Genomic DNA, 20,314 nt, shown 5'->3' with positions numbered 1-20,314 from the left:
TATTTTTTAAAACTACAACTTATGTATATGAACTGAAAGTATATATATCCGATGGTAAATACTACTTAAATACCAACCAGTTAACCCAAAACTGAGAAATGTGAACTTGTATACATGTCGAAGTGAAAATGATACTTACAGGCTCAAACATGCTCTTTGGGCTTTTGGACCGTTCTCTGATTGGGCCTATGTGACCCTATTTGGTACAGAAAATATCAGATCGTTATGGGTGGTTCATCTGCAAATATATGAAACAATTTATTTTTTTATTTTTATTTTATAATTTAATTTCTTCATACAACTTAAAAAAAAACACTTAAATAAATACAGTCATTTGAAGTGTTTTTATAGTTTTTTAAAAAACAATAGTGATTTTAGCGTTTGAATAAATATTAATAAGTGTTTTAGTTTTTTTTAAGCAAAAAGTCAAAAAAACCAAAAATTCTATCTTATAAAAAATTGTTTTATGAAACAGTTTTGTAACTAGAACTATACATATATATATTTTAAGAAAATCGCATTTTTTTCTACAAATAAATGTTTTTAGCCTATCGGCTTATTCAAAATGCACTCGAAGTTGTCCGGCCAATACGCTTATGATATGATGTGATAAACCTCTCCATATGCAAGATAAATGTAAGTTCGAATTTGCATTAAAAAAACCTCTATCGTAAAAAAACGAATAAACACAGAAAAACATGTAAGATCATTTTACGAGTTAATTTCGTGAGACGGACTTATAATCTGGCAGGTTCATGAGAAATATTAAATTTTTACGTCGAAAATATTTTTCATTATCATTTTTTTTTTAATTTGGTAATAATGTTTTACATAAAAATATTGTGTTAACATATGTTGATTTGAAAGAAAATATTCTATCTTTGAAAAATGTTATTTTTAAAATCCAAAGTATTATATTTCATTTACAAATATTATTTAATTATATTATTCAATCATATATATATTTTCCCCATTGTCCTAAATATGTATGACCATGTGAATTGAGATGAAAATGTGCCAAGAAAGTAAAAAATAAAATAAAATAAAAAATCGTGCCAAGCAAGAGTTTGTTTAATTTGGCCAACCGATGTGTCTAAGCGACCCGGCTACTGGGTGATACGACGTCGGAGAGCAAGGACAACATAGGAAATTTACTATAGAAGACAAGGGGAACCATCGAGGCGAGATCCTAGGGGTTCCCTTTGATTTCAATCTTCCTTCAGATCTTACTGTCTATCCAACTTTTTGCTTCTATCAGGTAACAAAATCGCGAGCTTATTTGGTGATTCGATGGATTTTTTTTCGATTTCTGATGATTGGGTGTTGATTAAGCTGAGATTTGTTGTGTTTTTCTTTAAACTTGTTTGATTTATTGTGTAAACTCTTGTTTTTGTTTTAAAATCCAGTGTATCGGATGATTTGAGGGATGGTTTATTTTTTAATATTTTTTTACCGATCTATTTGTTCACGTCCCTTTACTTGATTTCTCTTCCGCGTGATTGAATATTTGGAACACGGATCAAATTGCAGCTCATACCAGGCCATACTGATGTAAAGTTATGAAAAATTCTTGACGCTCTGTGTCATGATTGGATTAGCTTTGTAATCTTTATTTCTGTTTAGGGGTTTTGATTTATGCTTGTAGCGCTGTGTCTAAAAAGAGAACAGGCCATAAAAGTATAAAATTTATCAGTCACTGTACTGTGCATATATCGAGGCAGTAGTAACATTGATCGGTCAATGAGACCGGTGTTATGTTTGTTAATTCACCATTTGTACTTACCATCTTGTGTACCGTGCAAGATCCCCTGTATGATTTCTTTTCAACTCCTTAATCTTGTGTATGATTTTTGTCAATCTCACTCCTTAATCTTGTGTTAGCTGAGGAGCGATATCTTCAGCTGCGTTGCATCTGAATTCTCAAGGTTTTTTTGAATTCCCCAAAATATTAGTTATTGAATTTTCTTGTTTTGCCATTTTATTTTTGGAAAAGATAAAGGGCAATGTCAACCATTTCTAAAATGGAAGCTAGCGTGGACAGAGATCAACAACCCCAACAGCCAAAGAAGATACAAATATATTCTAATCCAAATGATGAAATTTCTGGCTTTTGGAGAGGTTCTGCCATCACTTTCCACTTTAATTTCAAAGAAGTTTCTTTCTTATTATAAATTAACTTTATTCGCTAAATTGGTATTTATTTTACCAGAGAAGTATGAAAGAGATGCAAAGAAGAACTGGGATATATTTTATAAACGTCATCAAGATCGGGTTGGTTCATTCATTCCAACATATCCACTTAGCTAGACAAATATGATTGTCAAACTTGTGTTCAGGGGATATATGAGTTTTTACTATCTATTAAATCAACAAGAGGATCTTGTGGATACAATAAAGGGTTGGACAAACACTTTTTGTTTGGGGTTCTGCTAATGTATATCTTGTTATATCTTGTTTTGGATGTTAAAAACTGGACATTGACTCGGGAAGTTCATATCAATTGTGGCATGTTGCCAGGGTTTACTTGAGCGTGACCAATCCACTTAGTAGGGAGAAATGATGTTACTTTTTTGTGTTTTCATATTCCTCAGTTCTTTAAAGATCGGCATTACCTGGACAAAGAATGGGGACACCACTTCTCTGTAAGTAATACAATCACGGCATTAGTAATTTTGAACTAAACCAGATTATAATCAAATTTCTATCTTTGTAGGAAGAAGGAAGACGGGTTATTTTGGAGGTATTCATTACGCCAAGCATCGGTTGGTTAACCGTTAATTTTATTTCAGCAGTTAGCACCGAACTCATCTCATGCCCAATGGATTGTTTGTGTCACCATTGGGGATGAGCATGAACGTGCAGGAAATTTTTTATTCCCAGTCTTTCCGTCTCCCCTCGTTACAATTTGTAGTTAACCGGTGTAAAATAATTGAGATACTTATCTGTCTTTCACGTGAGCTTTGTGTAAAATATGATCCTCACCACAGTTGCTTTTTACTAGGTTGGCTGTGGAGCTGGAAATACTGTATTTCCTTTGCTTGCAGCATACCCAGATACTTTTGTGTATGCATGTGATTTCTCACCTCGTGCTGTCGATCTGGTTAAGGTTAGATTTATTATCAAATATATCCGGACAATGATAATGTATTTATATGTTTATGCAGTTGACTAATGTAGATATATTTTTATATCTTCAGTTATGAACATTATGACGTCTTGAGTTTTCATTGTTATAAATGTACATACAAAGATGTTTCTTGATAACATGTAGTTTTGTCATGTATGCTATCCAGAGGCACAGGGACTTCACAGAGGCAAGGGTCAATGCATTTGTTTGTGATCTAACCATTGATGATTTATGCCAGCATATATCTCCTTCATCTATTGACATTGTGACAATGGTACGTAAGAATTTGCTAATACTTCAATTTTTTTTCCTATAATGGTTAACTTTATACAGTAGCTCAATAGATTATTCAAATCACGTCTATTTCTTGTACCTCTTTTGATTACAAATAATGTTGCCTTTAACCCACTGTCTGACTTTTTAAATAGATATTTGTTCTATCTGCAGTGTCCCCAGAGAAAATGTCTCTAGTGGTACAGAATATCAAAAAAGTTCTCAAGGTGATTGCTTGAGCCACACTGACATTATATTGTTGTGTTAATATGCTCATTACTTTTCTAATATGATTGCATTATTGCATACCCAGCCAAATGGTCGTGTATTGTTTCGTGATTATGCTACTGGTGATCTTGCTCAGGTGAGATGCTGACCAGTTTAACATTAATCTTTGTGATTGTTGTGTTATGAAATGCATGTTTCTGGTACCTATTTCAATCTGATTTATGCTTTTATCTTTTTAATACACACAAGATGATGTAAATGATTTTAATTCTGTTAGCATTTCCATTTCTTCCTTTAATGCATCTATTCAACTTGTAATGGCCTCTTATGTTGCAAGTCCCATCTTTTTATTTAATGTATTGTGTGAACAGGAAAGGTTCATTGGCAAGGAACAAAAGATTAGTGAAAACTTCTACGTGAGGGGTGATGGAACTGTAAGCTATCTTCGTTCAGATTCAAACTTTTTGGATTGCTATGAATATATCCAGTTTCGTATGAATATTTCCTTTTTCCAGCGAGCTTTCTACTTCTCAGTTGAGTTCTTGGAAAATCTTTTCAAAGGAATTGGATTCAACATGAAAGAGCATGTTTTGTGCTGCAAGCAAGTGGAAAACAGATCGAGAGAGATTGTAATGAATAGGTAAATTAGTTTAGATTATTTTGATAAAGACTCCTACTAGGCGATATCATATTCTAAAGATGATTTTTGCTGAATTCAATTGTCACTTAAAAATATGGCATTTCTTACATTTTTCCAATGGAACAAACATACTTGTTGATGACGCTTGGATTTATTATCATTTGTTGAAATATCACAAACCCCATGTATTACTTTCCTCTGCATATCTGATGATATTATCATTGTCCGGGAGATGTCTGCCCTAGAATAGGAGGAGATTTTGCTGCTTAGTATACAACTAACAAGTACAGCTAACAAATTATTTGCTTTCTTTATATCTTTTTGCTTCTTCCGAATTCCACCACCAATAACACGATTACTTTCACCCGCACATCATATGTCAGATAAGGATTCTTTCAATTCTAATCTAATTTCATCTCGACTGTGTATGATTGTATGTATTCGTTTTTATAAGAAATATTGTATTATTCCATGCAGGCGTTGGGTTCAAGCTGTATTTCAAGCAGCTCACTGTATAACTGGAAGTGCCATGAGTCATCTACAAGGGGATAATGATAATCTGAAAGATGTTGAAAATGAGTTTGAAATTGATATCTCTGAGGGCATGGCCATTGAAATGTTTGGTGTACCACCTTCCAGCGAAGAGGTGATCACCTCCCCCTGGGCTTCTCTTAACTATGTTTTTTAAATGCTTGCTTACACCTGATGTACCGAAACCGTGATTTTTTATATTGGATTTTTTCTTTCATCTTACAAGCTTTGCCTGAATAGCTCTTTATCGTTTTCAGGTGGTTGATGTTTCAGTAAAGAATTATTATTTCAAGATAAGACTACTTTCAAAAGAGTTCCAACATACCTGCACATCAACTGGCTTAATGCTATGGGAATCAGCTAGGTTAATGGCTTATGTACTTGCCACAAATCAAGAAATTGTCTCTGGTAAAAGGGTTTTAGAACTTGGATGTGGCTGCAGCGGAATCTGTTCAATGATTGCTTCTAGATTCGCTGACATCGTCGTTGCCACTGATGGTGACACAAAAGCACTCGAATTATTGACTGAAAATGTATCCTCAAACCTTAAATCACCATTTCTCGATACGCTACAAATGAGAAAACTACAATGGGGTAATGAAACCGATATAGATGCTATCCAGAAACTAAACAGGAAAGGTTTTGATGTTATTATTGGCACGGATGTAACGTACATTCCTCAGGCGATTAATCCCCTGTTTGCTACTGCTCGAGCATTGATCTCATCCAGCAGAATTATGGAACATGAGCAAAAATCAGTTTTGATTTTATGCCACATTTTGCGCAGAGTTGACGAGCTATCTTTAACTTCTGCTGCATCAGAATATGGTTTCAAATTGGTGGATAGATGGCCCGAATCAAACCCGGAAAACTCGATTCAGGGACTTGTCAAGAATTGGTTTTCTGATGGCCAATATGCAGTTCCTTCTACGGCACTCAGTATTTTGTATTTTAGTTTTTCAGAATCTATAAATGAGATTGATTGCTAATGTGCAATTTCTGTTGAATATTATTATTTGATGTTTCGAGTGTTTGTAAGATGTTGAAATCGAGTGATTTTATGCTACACCCGGTGAAACACTCCCTATCTTTTCTTCAAATGTTCGTGCGAACCTCAAGCTAAAAAAAACAAAAAAAAAAAGTACAAGTGGGATTCACATAATTTTTTTCAGCAAGATTTTCATGCGAACATCTCAACAAAAAACACAAAAAAAAAATGTATTTCACCAGATAGAGTATAGAATCTCCCTACTGAAACCAATGTCTATCGGTGTAAGTGAATTTTTGTAAGAAGGCAAAAACTCATATGAGACGGTTTCAAGGGTCATTTTCTTGAAACGGATCTTTTATATGGGTTATCCATTAAAAAGTATTATATTTTATGTCAAAAGTATTACTTATTATTGTAAATATGAGTAGAATTGACCCGTCTCATTTGTGAGACCGTCTCATAAAAGTGTTACTTTTTTAAGAATACTTTCTTGATTTTATTCGCTTATCTATTTATAGAATCATTTTCTTTTAGAGTAACACTCCTGTGCAACGGTCTCATTCGTGAGACGGGTCAACCCTATCCATATTTATAATAATAAGTAATACTTTTGACATAAAATGTAATACTTTTTAATGGATAACCCATATAAGAGACCCGTCACACGAATATGACCCGTGCAACGGTTGCATACAAGTGTTTGCCTTTCTTTTAAAGATTTATGTCCTTACTCTTGACAAGAACTGAAACGATCGAACACTTGAGAGAATTTTTTTATTTAATTACATATATGTTCATACATATATGCGTTGTACTAACAATAGATTTTTATTTTAGGTAAAATAATATATAATAGTTTTATTGTAATTTTAGCGATTTGAAACGCACGAAATAATTTAAAGAAAATTCATGCAAAAGAATACGGTATCGCAAAATGCGGATATACGTAGTTTTTAAATTCCAACCACAAGCAAATCATGATGTAAGTAGGTAATACATGCAAAAAGTAGTTTATTACAACCCTCAAATAAAAGTTTCATAAAAGAAGTGCGGAAACATGAATACTGTCAAGGTCACGGGTACGCCAGCCAGCTCAGGATGCTCAGAGGTCCTCATCTCCCGTCGGGACCACATCCTCTGCACTAGCATCAAACTCACATGCACGTCATTTAGATCTAGTGAGCCTAGAGGCCCAACATGTTCTACCGTTAATAACGAGTACTACTAAATAAAATCACGTGCAAGCCCATAACGTATATAAAAATAACCTGAGAAGTCTAATGCATGTATGACAGTAAAATCATATGCATAATATTGTGTCGTAAACATAATCATAACATAAATACGTTGCATAAATTAAGGCATGCAGTAATCACAAAATCTTTTACTGAGTGAGTCATATCAGTGAAATGTGACCGTGAATATAAACGATTGATCAATCTATAACCAGCGTACGCGGCGGCGAGGTTCACCCAACCTTAACACATGGATTCCCTACGCCTCTCATGTCACTTCATCGAACCTTAACATGGGGATCAGTAGGCTTCTGAGCATAATTATCACAATTCACATCAACTTTCCAAAATATTTTTTTCGCATGTCATTATCTTAATGTGAAACTTATGCATGAATCATGAATTAAAAATATCAATTTTATTTAAAATTTTGCCCGTAAATATATATATATATATTTAATTCCTTTTCATAAAAATCATATTCATATCAAAATATTACATATACGTCTATTAAATATATATATTTACAGACCATTTAGTTTGTCACGACTGGTTCGAGTTGTTGCCCTTAACTTAAACTCTAAACTAAGTTTGACCCATTAAAACTTGGCTAGCCCTTACACTCGAAGTTGTCCCACCAACACGCTTATGATATTATGTGATAAACCTCTCCATATACGAGATAAATGTAAGTTCGAATCTGCATTAAAAAAACCTCTATCGTAAAAAAGAACGAATAAACACAAAAACACATGTAAAATCATCTTACGAGTCAATTTCGTGAGACGAACTTTCAATTTGACAAATTCATGAAAAATATTAAATTTTTACTTCGAAAATATTTTTCATTATCATTTTTTTTATTGGTGATCATGTTTTACATAAAAATATTGTGTTAACATATGTTGATTTGAAAGAAAATATTTTATCTTTGAAAAATGTTATTTTTCAAATCCAAAGTATAATATTTCATTTAAAAACTATTTTTAATTATACTATTCAATCATATATCTTTTTTTCCCGAGTGTCCTAAATATGTATATGACCATGTGATTAAAATCGTGCGAAGCATGAATTTGTTTAATTTGGCCAACCGATGTGTCTAAGCGACACGGCTGCTGGGTGATACGACGTCGGAGAGCAAGGACAACATAGGAAATCTACAAGGGGAATAATCTAGGCTCTCTCATTCCCAATCTCTAACATCACAAAATACACTGCCCCCCTCTACTCCCAGCCGAGATCCGAGGGGTTCCCTTTGATTTCAATCTTCTTTCAGATCTTACTGTCTATCCAACTTTTTGCTTCTATCAGGTAACAAAATCGGCGAGCTTATTTGGTGATTCGATGGATTTTTTTTCGATTTCTGATGATTGGGTGTTGATTAAGCTGAGATTTGTTGTGTTTTTCTTTAAACTTGTTTGATTTATTGTGTAAACTTTTGTTTGTGTTTTAAAATCCAGTGTATCGGATGATTTGAGGGATGGTTTATTTTTATATTTTTTTACCGATCTGTTTGTTCACGTCCTTCACTTGATTTCTCTTCCGCGTTGGAACACAGATCAAATTGCAGCGCATACCAGGTAATACTGATGTAAAGCTATGAAAAATTCTTGACGCTGAGATAAACAATATTTGTCAGTGTCATGATTGGATTAGCTTTGTAATCTTTATTTCTGTTTAGGGGTTTTGATTTATGCTTGTAGCGCTCTGTCAATTGTATAGTGAAATGCCCCCCCCCCCCCCCCCAAAAAAAAAAAAAAAAAGAGAACAGGCCATAAAAGTATAAAATTTATAGGCAGTAGTAACATTGCTCGTGGTCAATGAGACCGGTGTTATGTATGTTAATTCACCATTTGTACTTACCATCTTGTGTACCGTGCAAGATCCCCTGTATGATTTTTTTTTTCAATATCACTCCTTAATCTTGTGAATGATTTTTGTCAGTCTCACTCCTTAATCTTGTGTTAGCTGAGTGCTTGTTTTTTGTCTGTTTCTTGTACTGCAGTCATGGCTGGAATGGCGTCTGAAGGTTCCCAATTTGATGCTCGTCAATATGATTCCAAAATGAATGAAATGTAAGCGCTCTCCATTATGCCTGCATCCAGTGTTTTGAAAGAGCATTCTTTTGATAGAAACAATTCACCTTTGCTGTGTCCTTCCCCTAGTCTTGTGCACTCTGAATTTTTCATCACCTGTTTTTATTTCAGACTTGGAGCTGATAGTGAGGAGTTCTTCACAAGTTACGATGAAGTGCATGACAGTTTTGATGCTATGGGCCTGCAGGAAAATCTCCTTAGGGGCATCTATGCCTATGGTATATTTTAACCATATCTGTATAGGAAGATGATGTGTGACTTAATTTTTCATTTTATTGCTATGTATTTCATGATGGAGTTAACCTCACCTACAGTCTTAGTATCGCTCACGTCTCTGATGAGTGATTCGTCTCTTTCTTTAAAGACACATGCAAAAAGTAAGGGTTTTGTTATACCAGTGTTGCTGGTTTTTCAGTCTGTTGCAAGATTTATAATACGCGCTTCTCCCTCATTCTATAATTTGGCAGTATGAGGTGCTTTGTTTATATATTCGGCTTCCTTTCTTCTGTTATTTGGATGTTGAAGACCCTATTTTTGTACTGTTTTGAAGGGTTTGAGAAGCCCTCTGCTATTCAACAAAGAGGTATTGTTCCCTTCTGCAAGGGGGTTGATGTGATTCAACAGGCTCAGTCTGGAACAGGAAAGACGGCAACTTTCTGCTCTGGAATTCTGCAGCAGCTAGACTATAATGTTGTTGAATGTCAGGCTTTGGTCCTGGCACCTACTCGGGAGCTTGCACAACAAATCGAGAAGGTTATGCGAGCGCTTGGTGATTATCTTGGTGTTAAGGTTCATGCTTGTGTTGGAGGTACTAGTGTTCGTGAAGATCAGCGCATTCTGTCCAGTGGGGTTCATGTCGTGGTTGGTACTCCTGGACGTGTGTTTGACATGTTGAGAAGGCAGTCTCTTCGTCCTGATTACATCAAGATGTTTGTGTTGGATGAAGCTGATGAAATGCTGTCCAGAGGTTTCAAGGATCAGGTATGTCAAATGGCCTGTATGTAGTGAACAGGAACTTTATTTCTGGTTATCAACCATTTTAGCGATAAGCACAATGTGATTTTTAGTCATAGAGATGAGTGTCATATTTTTTTTTTATTTAAAGCCAAGTTTGTTTTCTTCAGATATACGACATCTTTCAGTTGCTGCCTCCTAAGATTCAAGTTGGTGTATTTTCCGCTACTATGCCACCAGAAGCTCTTGAAATTACAAGAAAATTTATGAATAAGCCTGTTCGTATTCTTGTGAAGCGTGATGAACTAACACTTGAGGGCATCAAGCAGTTTTATGTTAACGTTGACAAAGAGGAGTGGAAGCTCGAAACTCTCTGCGATCTTTATGAAACATTAGCCATTACTCAAAGTGTCATCTTTGTTAACACCAGGCGTAAGGTGGACTGGCTCACAGACAAAATGCGCGGCCGAGATCACACGGTCTCTGCCACTCATGGTGACATGGACCAAAACACAAGAGACATCATTATGCGCGAATTCAGATCAGGTTCTTCGCGTGTACTCATCACCACAGATCTTTTAGCACGTGGGATTGATGTGCAGCAGGTCTCACTAGTCATCAACTATGATTTGCCCACTCAGCCTGAGAATTACCTCCATCGTATTGGGCGAAGTGGTCGTTTCGGGAGGAAGGGTGTTGCTATCAACTTCGTTACTAAAGACGATGAACGAATGTTATTCGACATTCAGAAGTTCTATAACGTTGTTGTCGAGGAGCTTCCTGCCAATGTTGCCGATCTCCTCTAATTGAGTTTTTGGTCGTCTCGTGCCTATTAAAGAGAATCAACTCTGTTTTTCAAATCCCTTCTTGTGACATGAGCCCATAAATATTTAAGTTGCAAGTGCCAAGTGATTACCAACAGGCGACCCTGTAGCCTCACATGAGGTTAATGTCATTACCTTAATTGCTTTTACCATCTTGTTTTCCTATTTTTTAGTATTAAATGTAATCGACGTGTGATCGATAGATTTTGCCCTATGAATATGCAGCAGGGACGATGCATTTCCCAATTTGATTGCTGTTGAGAACTTTTGGTTTGTTTTGAGTATTGTAATTGTCCAAAAGCACTTGAAATTTCTTCAAGTCTTGAAATTGGATATTTAAATTATGTGTCGGGCGATGTTCCATCAATTGGTATACTTGTGTAATATGCTTTGTTGCGTTTGCACTATTTATCAAACTAGCTAGCTATTAGGCACTTGCATTGTGTGTGTGTATTATTTAGTGATTCGGTGCGAGTGTAATATAATTCGTGGATATTAGGTCTTGCCCATATTTTGTTTGTCTAGTTTAATTATTAAATATGATACGAGATTTTAGGAAGATGATTTTATTTTTTTGATGTAAAGTAATATTTTTTCCTAGATCGTATTGAGAATGAGATTCGCCTCACAAAATAATTTGTTATATGGTCTCAAGAGGTTGTGGATTCAAAATGACTCACAAGGAAAACGAAAATAACAACCGGAGCCTCAAAACTTAAATAATAAGGGAGATTTTGCAAAATATTATGTTTTTATAGAAGTGATTAGATTTATAGATCGTAAAAAAGTTAAGAAAAATTAAAAGTTAATAGTGTTTGAAAAGAAATGTGAAAATCTAAAAAATAAAGTTGATTAATGTTTGATAAATAAATGATTAGATGATTTTAATATTGACTTTATTATTAGAATTACTTTTGGAGAATCATAATCATCATATTGTCTGCTTTTGGATTTTAATTAAATTAAATATAAATTAACACTTAATTTGAGTTTAAAAACACACAAAAGAGATTTTTTTAAATCAAAATCTAACGATCATTTTTTTAGTGATTGCAAACATTCAGATTATCGATCATTAGTTGATCTATTAAAAGAAATAGGAAATGCCTGGCCAATACAAACTATGTAACCAATACGTTCATCTCCAATTGACCTCTCACAATCATTATACATTTGCACGATTACAATTATAGACCATCAACGTTGATTTGTATGGTATATTATGTTACATCCTGCAATCATCACATTAGGCGTTGAAGAAAGCAAGCTAGTGCCCTCAAGGTTCATACCAAGTCAGGCTTCCCATGATCAAATATTTACCAGGAAGACTTCCAGCTGATGGTGCCAGATAAGTGATTTTCTTACTGCACAGAGAATTCCGAAAGAGGTCACATTAGCAGAGGGTGAATTGCGGATAATACGATTCATTGAGGACGAAGGTTCAAGTGCAAACCTTTCGAAGTTTATGTCAGTGATCCAGATGAATCCAGCAACATTACTGAGAAGAGGAGAAAAAAGGATCATTAGAGAAACGAACAAAGACGTGCCGAAAATCAATTGATATGGACGGGTTAGTGAGGCGAATATGGTGTGTATTTGTCCACCTCCATGAAATAATGAAATCAGGTGCACTATTTTCAGGTGCACTTAAAAATAGAAGGTTTTTGAAAAAAATGGCACCAAACAGGAACAACCAACTTCAAAGGGGAACTGAATTTACGTGTTCAAAGAATTTGAAGTCTATCAAAGCAATAAAATAATTCAGCAAATCCTTGCTCGAATCAAGGATTAACAAGTTAACGTTCTCTCACATCTTTTTTGACCAACTTATAAAAGAGTTGAATTAAAAAGAAGTTGCCTATACGGCTATACCTTGAAATAATTTCAGCTGGTTCTGTTGCAAAAGACACGGCTAGAACCAAGTGGAGTAAATCCTGGTTAATAGTAACAGGTATCAATCTTGTAGGGTCTGCCGAAGGCTCTGCACCAATGGGCAGAGCAGAACGCGGGGCCTGTGGTCCACCACCGATGCGGTATATGCTTAAATCACTGAAATTTGCAATACTGGAATGTGGGGAAAGATCATTAGCAAGGCCATAGAAATATTCCTGCGATCATATAAAGCAAAAAATACATTAATACATGTGTCAGAATTGACAACACTAGCTGGAAGGCAATGTCTGTTCATCAACAAGTCTGCGCTGACGTAATTACAACAAAGAAAATTAAGAACACTGCATACGCGTATTCTGTAAGCCCTGGACTTTTGACGAACTTTTGCATTCCTAGTGACAACACCACCAGACTTCTGAAGTTTCACCACATCTACGTTAGCCTTGTTTTTATAAACATCTCTTAGCATGCTCCAGAGCTTTTCCTGCCATAGTTGTGCAAGCAAGAAGAAGATAATCATCATGCGTTAAGATCCATGTTTCTCATGAATAAATAGGCATCGACTTACATGCAAAGAGACACAGGCACTTGCCTCACCTTTCATCATTCACTTACTACATATATAACTAATCAAATGGCCCTGAATTTATTGTACCTGACCCAGAACGAGAATAACTGTGGCCTCCAATGTATCAATTGCATCCAGCAGCAACTGCCAAGAGGGGAATAAGATAGAAACTTTAAGTTGGGATGAAGACAAGGAATCTCTTTAAATAGCCAACAGGTAATATAAAACTCGAATACCTCATACCCAACATTTTCAATCCATCCCATGGTATTAATGACCATGCCTGCAGCTCTAGATTCAAGATTTCCTGTAAACTGTCTCTCCAAAGTTTGAGCAAGCTCTTTGACCAGCACCTTGTAAAGATCTACATTAGCACTGAAAAGCACCAAGTTGGAAAGCAGGTAAACTTAAAGGTTAAAAAGAAGAAAAGAAAAGAATAATGGCCACAAACAAGCGGCAAAAGATGTGTGCATGCAACAGCGAGTGGATTAGTATTAATATTAAAATATAAAAGGTTAAAGGTGGAATGCTCTCCTCAAACCACTCTGTTACCTGGGAGTAACATGCCCATGGAAGTAAACGAGTGGCATATCGAAAGGGATTCCTTCAACTGGATCGATAGGCAGTTCAACTGGAGTTGCAGCTATGCATCCAGGTATCGCTATAGATCCCTGGCCTATGTCCAAATCTACAAAAGTAGGTTTCCATCCCTGTTTAGCAGCCCAACTTAAAAGCATCCTTGATAAGGTACTCTTCCCAGAATCCGAAGGTCCCACGACAATAACCCTGGGCCCCTGAATAAAGTAACTGGAGAGTGACTTCAAAATGCGAATGGACCAACAGCAACTGGTAGAAATTTCAGAATAATGGATATTTGATAATATTTGTTAGCAAAAGGCAAAGAAAACAAATATTATTGACCGATGAAGCTGTAGATAAAAATCACTCGTCTAAAGGCATATGATATTGCGATCATGAGATAGTCAATTTGAAAATAGCCACAGCCACGCTTCTCCCACCATAAAATTTATCAATTTGCTAAATACATCCAAGTCAAACCAAAAAATGTAGAAGGCAACAAATTTGAATTTTGGTATGAATATATTGATTTATCATTTTGCTCCATGAAAGTATCTTGAACTTAGAAGACCAATGTTTCGCAAGCCTGATATCATGTGAATGGAAACTGATCTAAGGAGACTGGGAGAGCACTTGTAAAACAAACTAAAAGCACCAGCGTTTTTTAGTTCCATTAGGGATCTAATTTTAATGCTCTGAAAAAGCTGGATGTATGCATACAGTTTAAGCCAATAAAAAACCAAAAATTGCTATTGAGTACCAGAGAGAGAGAATCTTGATATTGAAAAATATGAGATAAAAATACCTAGTAGGTGAAACTTAAAAGGTAGCTTAATGAGAGCACGGTATCCTTTTTAGTAGGTCTATCTATTAACTGATGGTACCTGTGAAGTATCAGAATCACTGGGTGCATCTTTGGCACGATTTCTTCGAGCATCCAGCACGGCATGCACATTGACATAACTGATCATAGGTGTCTAAAGCAGAACAGGAAACTGAGAATTCTCCATAGAGAGTAGCAAAGGAGGAACAATCCATATGAAATTCCAGATAAACATGTGATCAAGAAAGATATACCTCATCAGCTGTATAATCAGTTTCAGTAGAACCATCCATTTCAATTGTTGCACCATACCAAGAAAAAATCTGGTGTGTACAATTAAAATATAAGCCAGAATCATAATATGTCATTTACTAGTAAACACAAACTATCCACCAAATAGGAAACCTAATTTCAGTAAGGAAATGCTAAGGATCTTGCAGAGCAACTGTATGAGAGATATCCAAGATAAGAATGTAGCTTTAAATGCTAGTATTCTTCCTAAATTTTAACTTCAGATATAGGATTAGTAGCTAAAAAATTTCTAAAAAGAGGTAGACAATAGGCCACTCGTTGCCTAGCGTCTACACGCATCACCTGAGCGGTTTTTGTTTTTTAAGCCTAAATCTCAAAATTATTCTTGTTTATCTCCATATTTCTCCAACACGTCTTCTTATTTATGGTATTCAAACTCGAATTCATGACATCTTCTTCCTACTCGTCCCATACAAACCCTTCTTGGTGAAGTTCTATTGCATGATGAGGAAAATATGATATGCACATTATATATATATATATATTAATCCACCTAAGATGCCAAACCGCCCAGAGGCGACGCTTTGACAAAAATCGGAGCGAATGACAGCCTAGCGCCTAGTAAATGTCGTTTAGAACACACTAACTGAAACGAGTGAATTAAAAATATTGCGAGTATAGCTAAATTACAGCAAACTTCAGTCTTGGCGGATAGTTCAGCCAAATCCCCGGCGGAATTTCGGTTCCAAATATCTCAGCGGTGCCGTTGCTCAACCGGAGGCGGAGAGGCGCGTCGGGACCGACTTCAACTCTTAGTTCACATTCTTTGTCCAGCTTCACCTGTCTCACCGATGCCGAACCACCTGGAGCCCCAGTCGGAGCCACGGTGGCGCCGCCGTAAGCCATTCCAATGCTGCTTGATTGCGAGGAAACAAGTTACACACTTGTGGAGAACGAAATTGAAAAGATGCAAACGAAACTCGTGAGTCGTGAACATATAGTTTAGGCCTCGGGAGGTATGGGTTTCTGGCTCAATTAAAGTTTGGATCGAGACCATTAGGGCTTTGTTTCGGCCCATTATCGCTAATAATAGGCCCGCTCCATGTAAACCTTCTACGACAGCCCGTTTATGTCGATGAAAAATCATTCTTATATTATTATATAATATAATCCTATTTTTATTTTTCCTTTAATAAAACGTTAAATTTAAATGCATATTTTCATTACTTATTCGGTTCAAGCTTAAAATATTAATATTTAGATTTTTTTGTTAGATATCTAAAATCAACTTGTTAGTCTCCATTTGCACAAGAACTTTAAAAATGTTTATAGTATTTTATAAGTGAATAAAATTTAAATACGTGATTGAATATGGTTTTTAAAAAAAATTCAAATATCTTACTATATTATTATAGTAAAGACTTGTCGATGAGGCCTTAATGTACTGGCTAAAACTGAGGCCCTGAGCCATATGATCTCAGGTTCGATTTTCGCTGATTGTGGGTAGATTTTCTATTTTATTTAGGTAAATTTAGTAGTTTATTTTGTAATTTCTTTGCTCGAGATAAACAAGTCTTGAGTCCATGTTCAAGTATCGTCGGTTGTGCGGGCAGTTTCATTATATCGTTGTACTCTGGCTACAAATTGTAATTGTACTCTAAAAAAAATTATAGTTGAGACATTTTAATTAACTAACTTTTAATTAATTGGTAAGCTAGAGATAAAATTACGATTTTATCCTAACTTAATTCCTAACAAAACCAAAATTATTGCATAAATTAGTCATTTGATATGGGCTCCTCTTTTTTTAACTATTAGACATTATCTTATTTATCAAAATGACACTGCTATATTTTTTTTTTGAATTTTTAAAACTTTAGATTAGATGGGATAGTTATCATTTTAAACTTTTGAATCTAATTCACCATGTAAATTTTAAAAAAAAACACGAACATAATAAAATTTATGTATATGCACACATCGCTTGCGCTAGTATTCTTTAAAGAACAACTGAAATGTGTGTTAGAATAACTGTCAAAATGCATATTTAATACTAAATCAACTTTTAAAATATTTTACATAAATTTTGTAAAATTACTTTTTTATAAAAAAAATTTATAAATATTTCTCCAAATAGATCATTAAACATGGGTAAAAAATATATACGGGTAAAAAATATAGATTATGTTTATATACATTGTATATAAAATTCCATTTTGTAATTATGTTCATTAAATATTAAAAAAATGAATAAAATCTTTATATCGCATGTTTCCAAGGTACGAATTCTTGTAGAACCAAAATTTTATAACACGATCTCAAAGCTTGTGTGTTAGTTGATTGCAATTTGCAACTCAACTTGACAAAAAATGATAATGAAAGTCGTGTTCTCTGAATTATTATGCACAGAGTGTTTAATGCAATTAAATAGAGTCGTCACTCTTAGACCAACCTAAACATTATTAGTGTAAAAGTTGCCATTAGAATTCATCAGTGTTCGAAATTTCGGCCTAGGCGGTCGCCGGCCGAAACAGAAAACATCTAATCGGCCGTCCTAGGCGGCAGTAAGCGTCCTAGGCGGCTTGCAGATTTTGATTAGGTTTTGTTTTGGGCTTTTAATTAAAAGCCCAAAAAAAAACGGGCAGTCAAAAAAATAAACAGGCTTTTTGTTGTTGGCTTGCCCTAAACATCTTCAACTTCATCCTCGTCAGTTGTCATTTGAGAGGCATCGATAGAAGAAGCGACTCATTTTTTTCCCCTTCAATGTCTGATTCCAGGCTTTAAGTTGGACCCTTTATTTGCTTAACAGCTTGATTCGAAGGCAGCCAGAAAATAAAAGCTCGATTCCAAGCTCCTGCTATTCACTTGAAAGGTACCCATGGCAAGCAATCCATCTTCGAACGCATCTGTCACTCAACCCGAATCCGATATCCTTAGGAGAAAGTCAACTGACATCGGATGGGAGTTTGGGATGTTGATTGATCCTAAGAACCTCGACAGAGTTAAGTGCAAGTTGTGTGGGAAAACGATGTCGGGGGGAGTATATAGGATGAAGGAGCACATAGGAAATATACCTGAAAATGTATCTGGTTGTCAAAAAGCATCTCAAGAAGATCGCAATAAGTGCAAAGAAGCTATTTCAGAAGCGAGGAACAGAAAGAAAAACAAAAGAATGACTGAAGAAACATGTAGAGCAGAGGTGAATATCCATCATGAAGAAGAAGAAGAAGTTCTTGAAATTGAAGGGATGAGTGGAACTAAAAAACCTCTTCCACTTGGGCCCATGGATAGATATGCATCAGTGATTTCTTCAGAAAATGTAGGTTCGAGTGGGAATAAAGTGCTTCGTCAAAAAAATATAAACGAGGCTTTTTTCAAAGAGAGAACTCAACAAGTTCAACAATATGTTGGGAGATGGGCATTTGAAAATGGAATCCCATTCAATGATGTTGACAATGATAGTTTCAAACAACTGATGGAGGCAGTAGGTCAATTTGGACCAGGGTTCAAGCCTCCAACTCAATATCAACTTAAGGAGCCAATTTTGAAAGCTGAAGTTGAAAGAACAAAACAATTGTTGAAGAAGCACGAAGAAGAATGGGTAAAGAATGGGTGCTCGATTATGACAAATGCATGGAGTGACAGAAAAAGAAGAAGCATATTAAATTTGTGTGTCAATTGCAAGGAAGGTACTACATTTCTAGAGTCTAAGGAGTCTTCAGACGAGGCCCATACAGCTAGACATATATTTGAGTATGTTGACAAGTGTGTGCAACAAGTAGGATCTCATAATGTTTTTCAAATTATAACAGACAATGCTACCAACAATATGGCTGCAGCTAAATTGATGAAAGAAAAGTGGCCTAGGATCTTTTGGAGTTCATGTGCAGCTCACACAATTAATCTCATGCTTGAAAGTATTGGCAAGCTTCCAAAATATAAAAAGGTTATCGACCAAGCCAAGACTTTTACCATTTTCATTTATGCTCACCATAAGACTTTGTCATTGATGAGGAGTTTTACAAAAAGAGAGACATAGTCCGACCAGGAGTTACCAGGTTTGCATCTAACTTCCTCACATTACAGAGTTTGATTGAGAAAAAATCAAGTCTAAGGGCCATGTTTACAAGTGAATTGTGGGAGACTCGTAAATGGGCAAAGACAAACAAAGGAAAATTGGCTTACTCTACTGTAATGAGCATGAGTTTTTGGAATGGTGTGACACTTTGTTTGAAAATATTTGCTCCTTTGGTAAGAGTTCTTCGATTGGTTGATGGAGATAGAAAGCCATCCATGGGGTTTCTATATGGGGAGCTTCTTCAAGATAAAAAAGATATCAAGGTAGCCTTGAACAATGTTGAATCAAATTATCAGCCTATCATAGTGATTATCGAGTCAAAAATGAAAGATAGACTTGATACGAGGAGGTCGCAACTGGGATTTTTGAATGCATTGAAGTTTTGCATTCCAATGAGTTTGAACTACAAGATACAATTATTAACAAGGAATTTGCAAAATATAGAGACAAGAGTGGGTTGTTTGGGAAAACATTGGCAGCAAAAGCATATGAGAATAATGATGATGCATTTGATCCATGTACATGGTGGAGTACCTACGGTGCTCACACACCCAACTTGTTAAGAGTGGCATTGAGGATTCTTTCATTAACTACAAGTTCGTCTGGATGTGAAAGGAATTGGAGTGCATTTGAAGGAGTAAGTTTAAACTTTATTAATGTAAAGTATTAATTTTTAATATACATGTTCGTGTTACTAACTATAGTATAATATGTACTTTCTATGTTTTTTTTTTTTTGTAGATTCATACAAAGAAAAGAAATCGGTTGGATGTCAATAGGTTGAACAATCTAGTATTTGTCCAATTTAATGCTAGATTGTTGAACAAACAAAAAAGAGAGAAGGAAAGAAATGTCGATGTCCTTCTTGCAAAAGATGCTTCAAATGCACAAAGCTGGATTGTAGATGGTGGGGAAGAGGATGAAGTTGAACCAGGTTCTGGGCTCACTTGGCAAATAGTTGATGAAGCAACTGGAGCAGATGAAAATATACAACTCCGAAGAAGCTCTAGAGTGAGAGAACTTCACGAGGATGATTTTGCATCCGACGAAGAGGATGATCACAATGAAGATATTGAGTTTGTATCTAATAAAGAACAAGTTGTTGAAAATTATGGAGAAGATGAAGTAGACCAGTAGACTAAATTTGAGACATTCTATTAGTTGTGTAATTTTTTAACTCATTTTAAAATTTGATGTTTTTTTATGTTGGGAGTTATAT

General features: G+C 35.3%; 3 protein-coding genes and 1 pseudogene across 4 annotated transcripts; 3 read left to right on the top strand and 1 right to left on the bottom strand.

Annotated features, from left to right (window-relative positions):
- Window positions 1-1,119: 1,119 nt before the first annotated feature.
- On the top strand, window positions 1,120-5,865 carry LOC140872125 (uncharacterized). The gene is made up of 13 exons (XM_073274884.1): window positions 1,120-1,258; window positions 1,994-2,118; window positions 2,210-2,271; window positions 2,592-2,642; window positions 2,714-2,740; window positions 3,002-3,106; window positions 3,294-3,401; window positions 3,556-3,627; window positions 3,714-3,764; window positions 4,000-4,062; window positions 4,144-4,268; window positions 4,746-4,914; window positions 5,057-5,865. Exons 2-13 carry the CDS (start codon window positions 2,004-2,006, stop codon window positions 5,786-5,788), a joined length of 1,680 nt encoding a protein of 559 aa, XP_073130985.1. The 5' UTR covers window positions 1,120-1,258; window positions 1,994-2,003; the 3' UTR covers window positions 5,789-5,865.
- On the top strand, window positions 1,192-11,246 carry LOC140872126 (eukaryotic initiation factor 4A-14-like). Of its 2 annotated transcripts, none has more exons than XM_073274886.1 (5): window positions 1,192-1,258; window positions 9,034-9,103; window positions 9,236-9,342; window positions 9,675-10,105; window positions 10,249-11,246. In XM_073274886.1, exons 2-5 carry the CDS (start codon window positions 9,036-9,038, stop codon window positions 10,882-10,884), a joined length of 1,242 nt encoding a protein of 413 aa, XP_073130987.1. In that variant the 5' UTR covers window positions 1,192-1,258; window positions 9,034-9,035; the 3' UTR covers window positions 10,885-11,246. The 2 variants fall into 2 exon arrangements, with proteins under 2 accessions (XP_073130987.1, XP_073130986.1); XM_073274885.1 differs by lacking the exon at window positions 1,192-1,258 and adding an exon at window positions 8,169-8,339.
- A 733-nt stretch (window positions 11,247-11,979) lies between these two features.
- Window positions 11,980-15,963, bottom strand: LOC140872097 (protein CLP1 homolog). The gene is made up of 10 exons (XM_073274841.1): window positions 15,708-15,963; window positions 15,020-15,088; window positions 14,827-14,919; window positions 13,916-14,157; window positions 13,600-13,738; window positions 13,451-13,507; window positions 13,145-13,279; window positions 12,775-13,010; window positions 12,356-12,400; window positions 11,980-12,266 (listed from the first exon to the last, which is right to left on the bottom strand). Exons 1-10 carry the CDS (start codon window positions 15,921-15,923, stop codon window positions 12,179-12,181), a joined length of 1,320 nt encoding a protein of 439 aa, XP_073130942.1. The 5' UTR covers window positions 15,924-15,963; the 3' UTR covers window positions 11,980-12,178.
- A 1,932-nt stretch (window positions 15,964-17,895) lies between these two features.
- LOC140871942 (uncharacterized) lies at window positions 17,896-20,232 on the top strand (annotated as a pseudogene).
- The last annotated feature ends 82 nt before the right edge of the window (window positions 20,233-20,314 follow it).

The sequence above is a fragment of the Henckelia pumila genome, unplaced genomic scaffold (genome assembly GCF_033568475.1).
Source record: "Henckelia pumila isolate YLH828 unplaced genomic scaffold, ASM3356847v2 CTG_461:::fragment_3, whole genome shotgun sequence".
Taxonomy (NCBI): domain Eukaryota; kingdom Viridiplantae; phylum Streptophyta; class Magnoliopsida; order Lamiales; family Gesneriaceae; genus Henckelia; species Henckelia pumila.
Note: the sequence above shows the minus strand (reverse complement) of the source record. Positions and strands in the feature narration are given on the sequence as shown.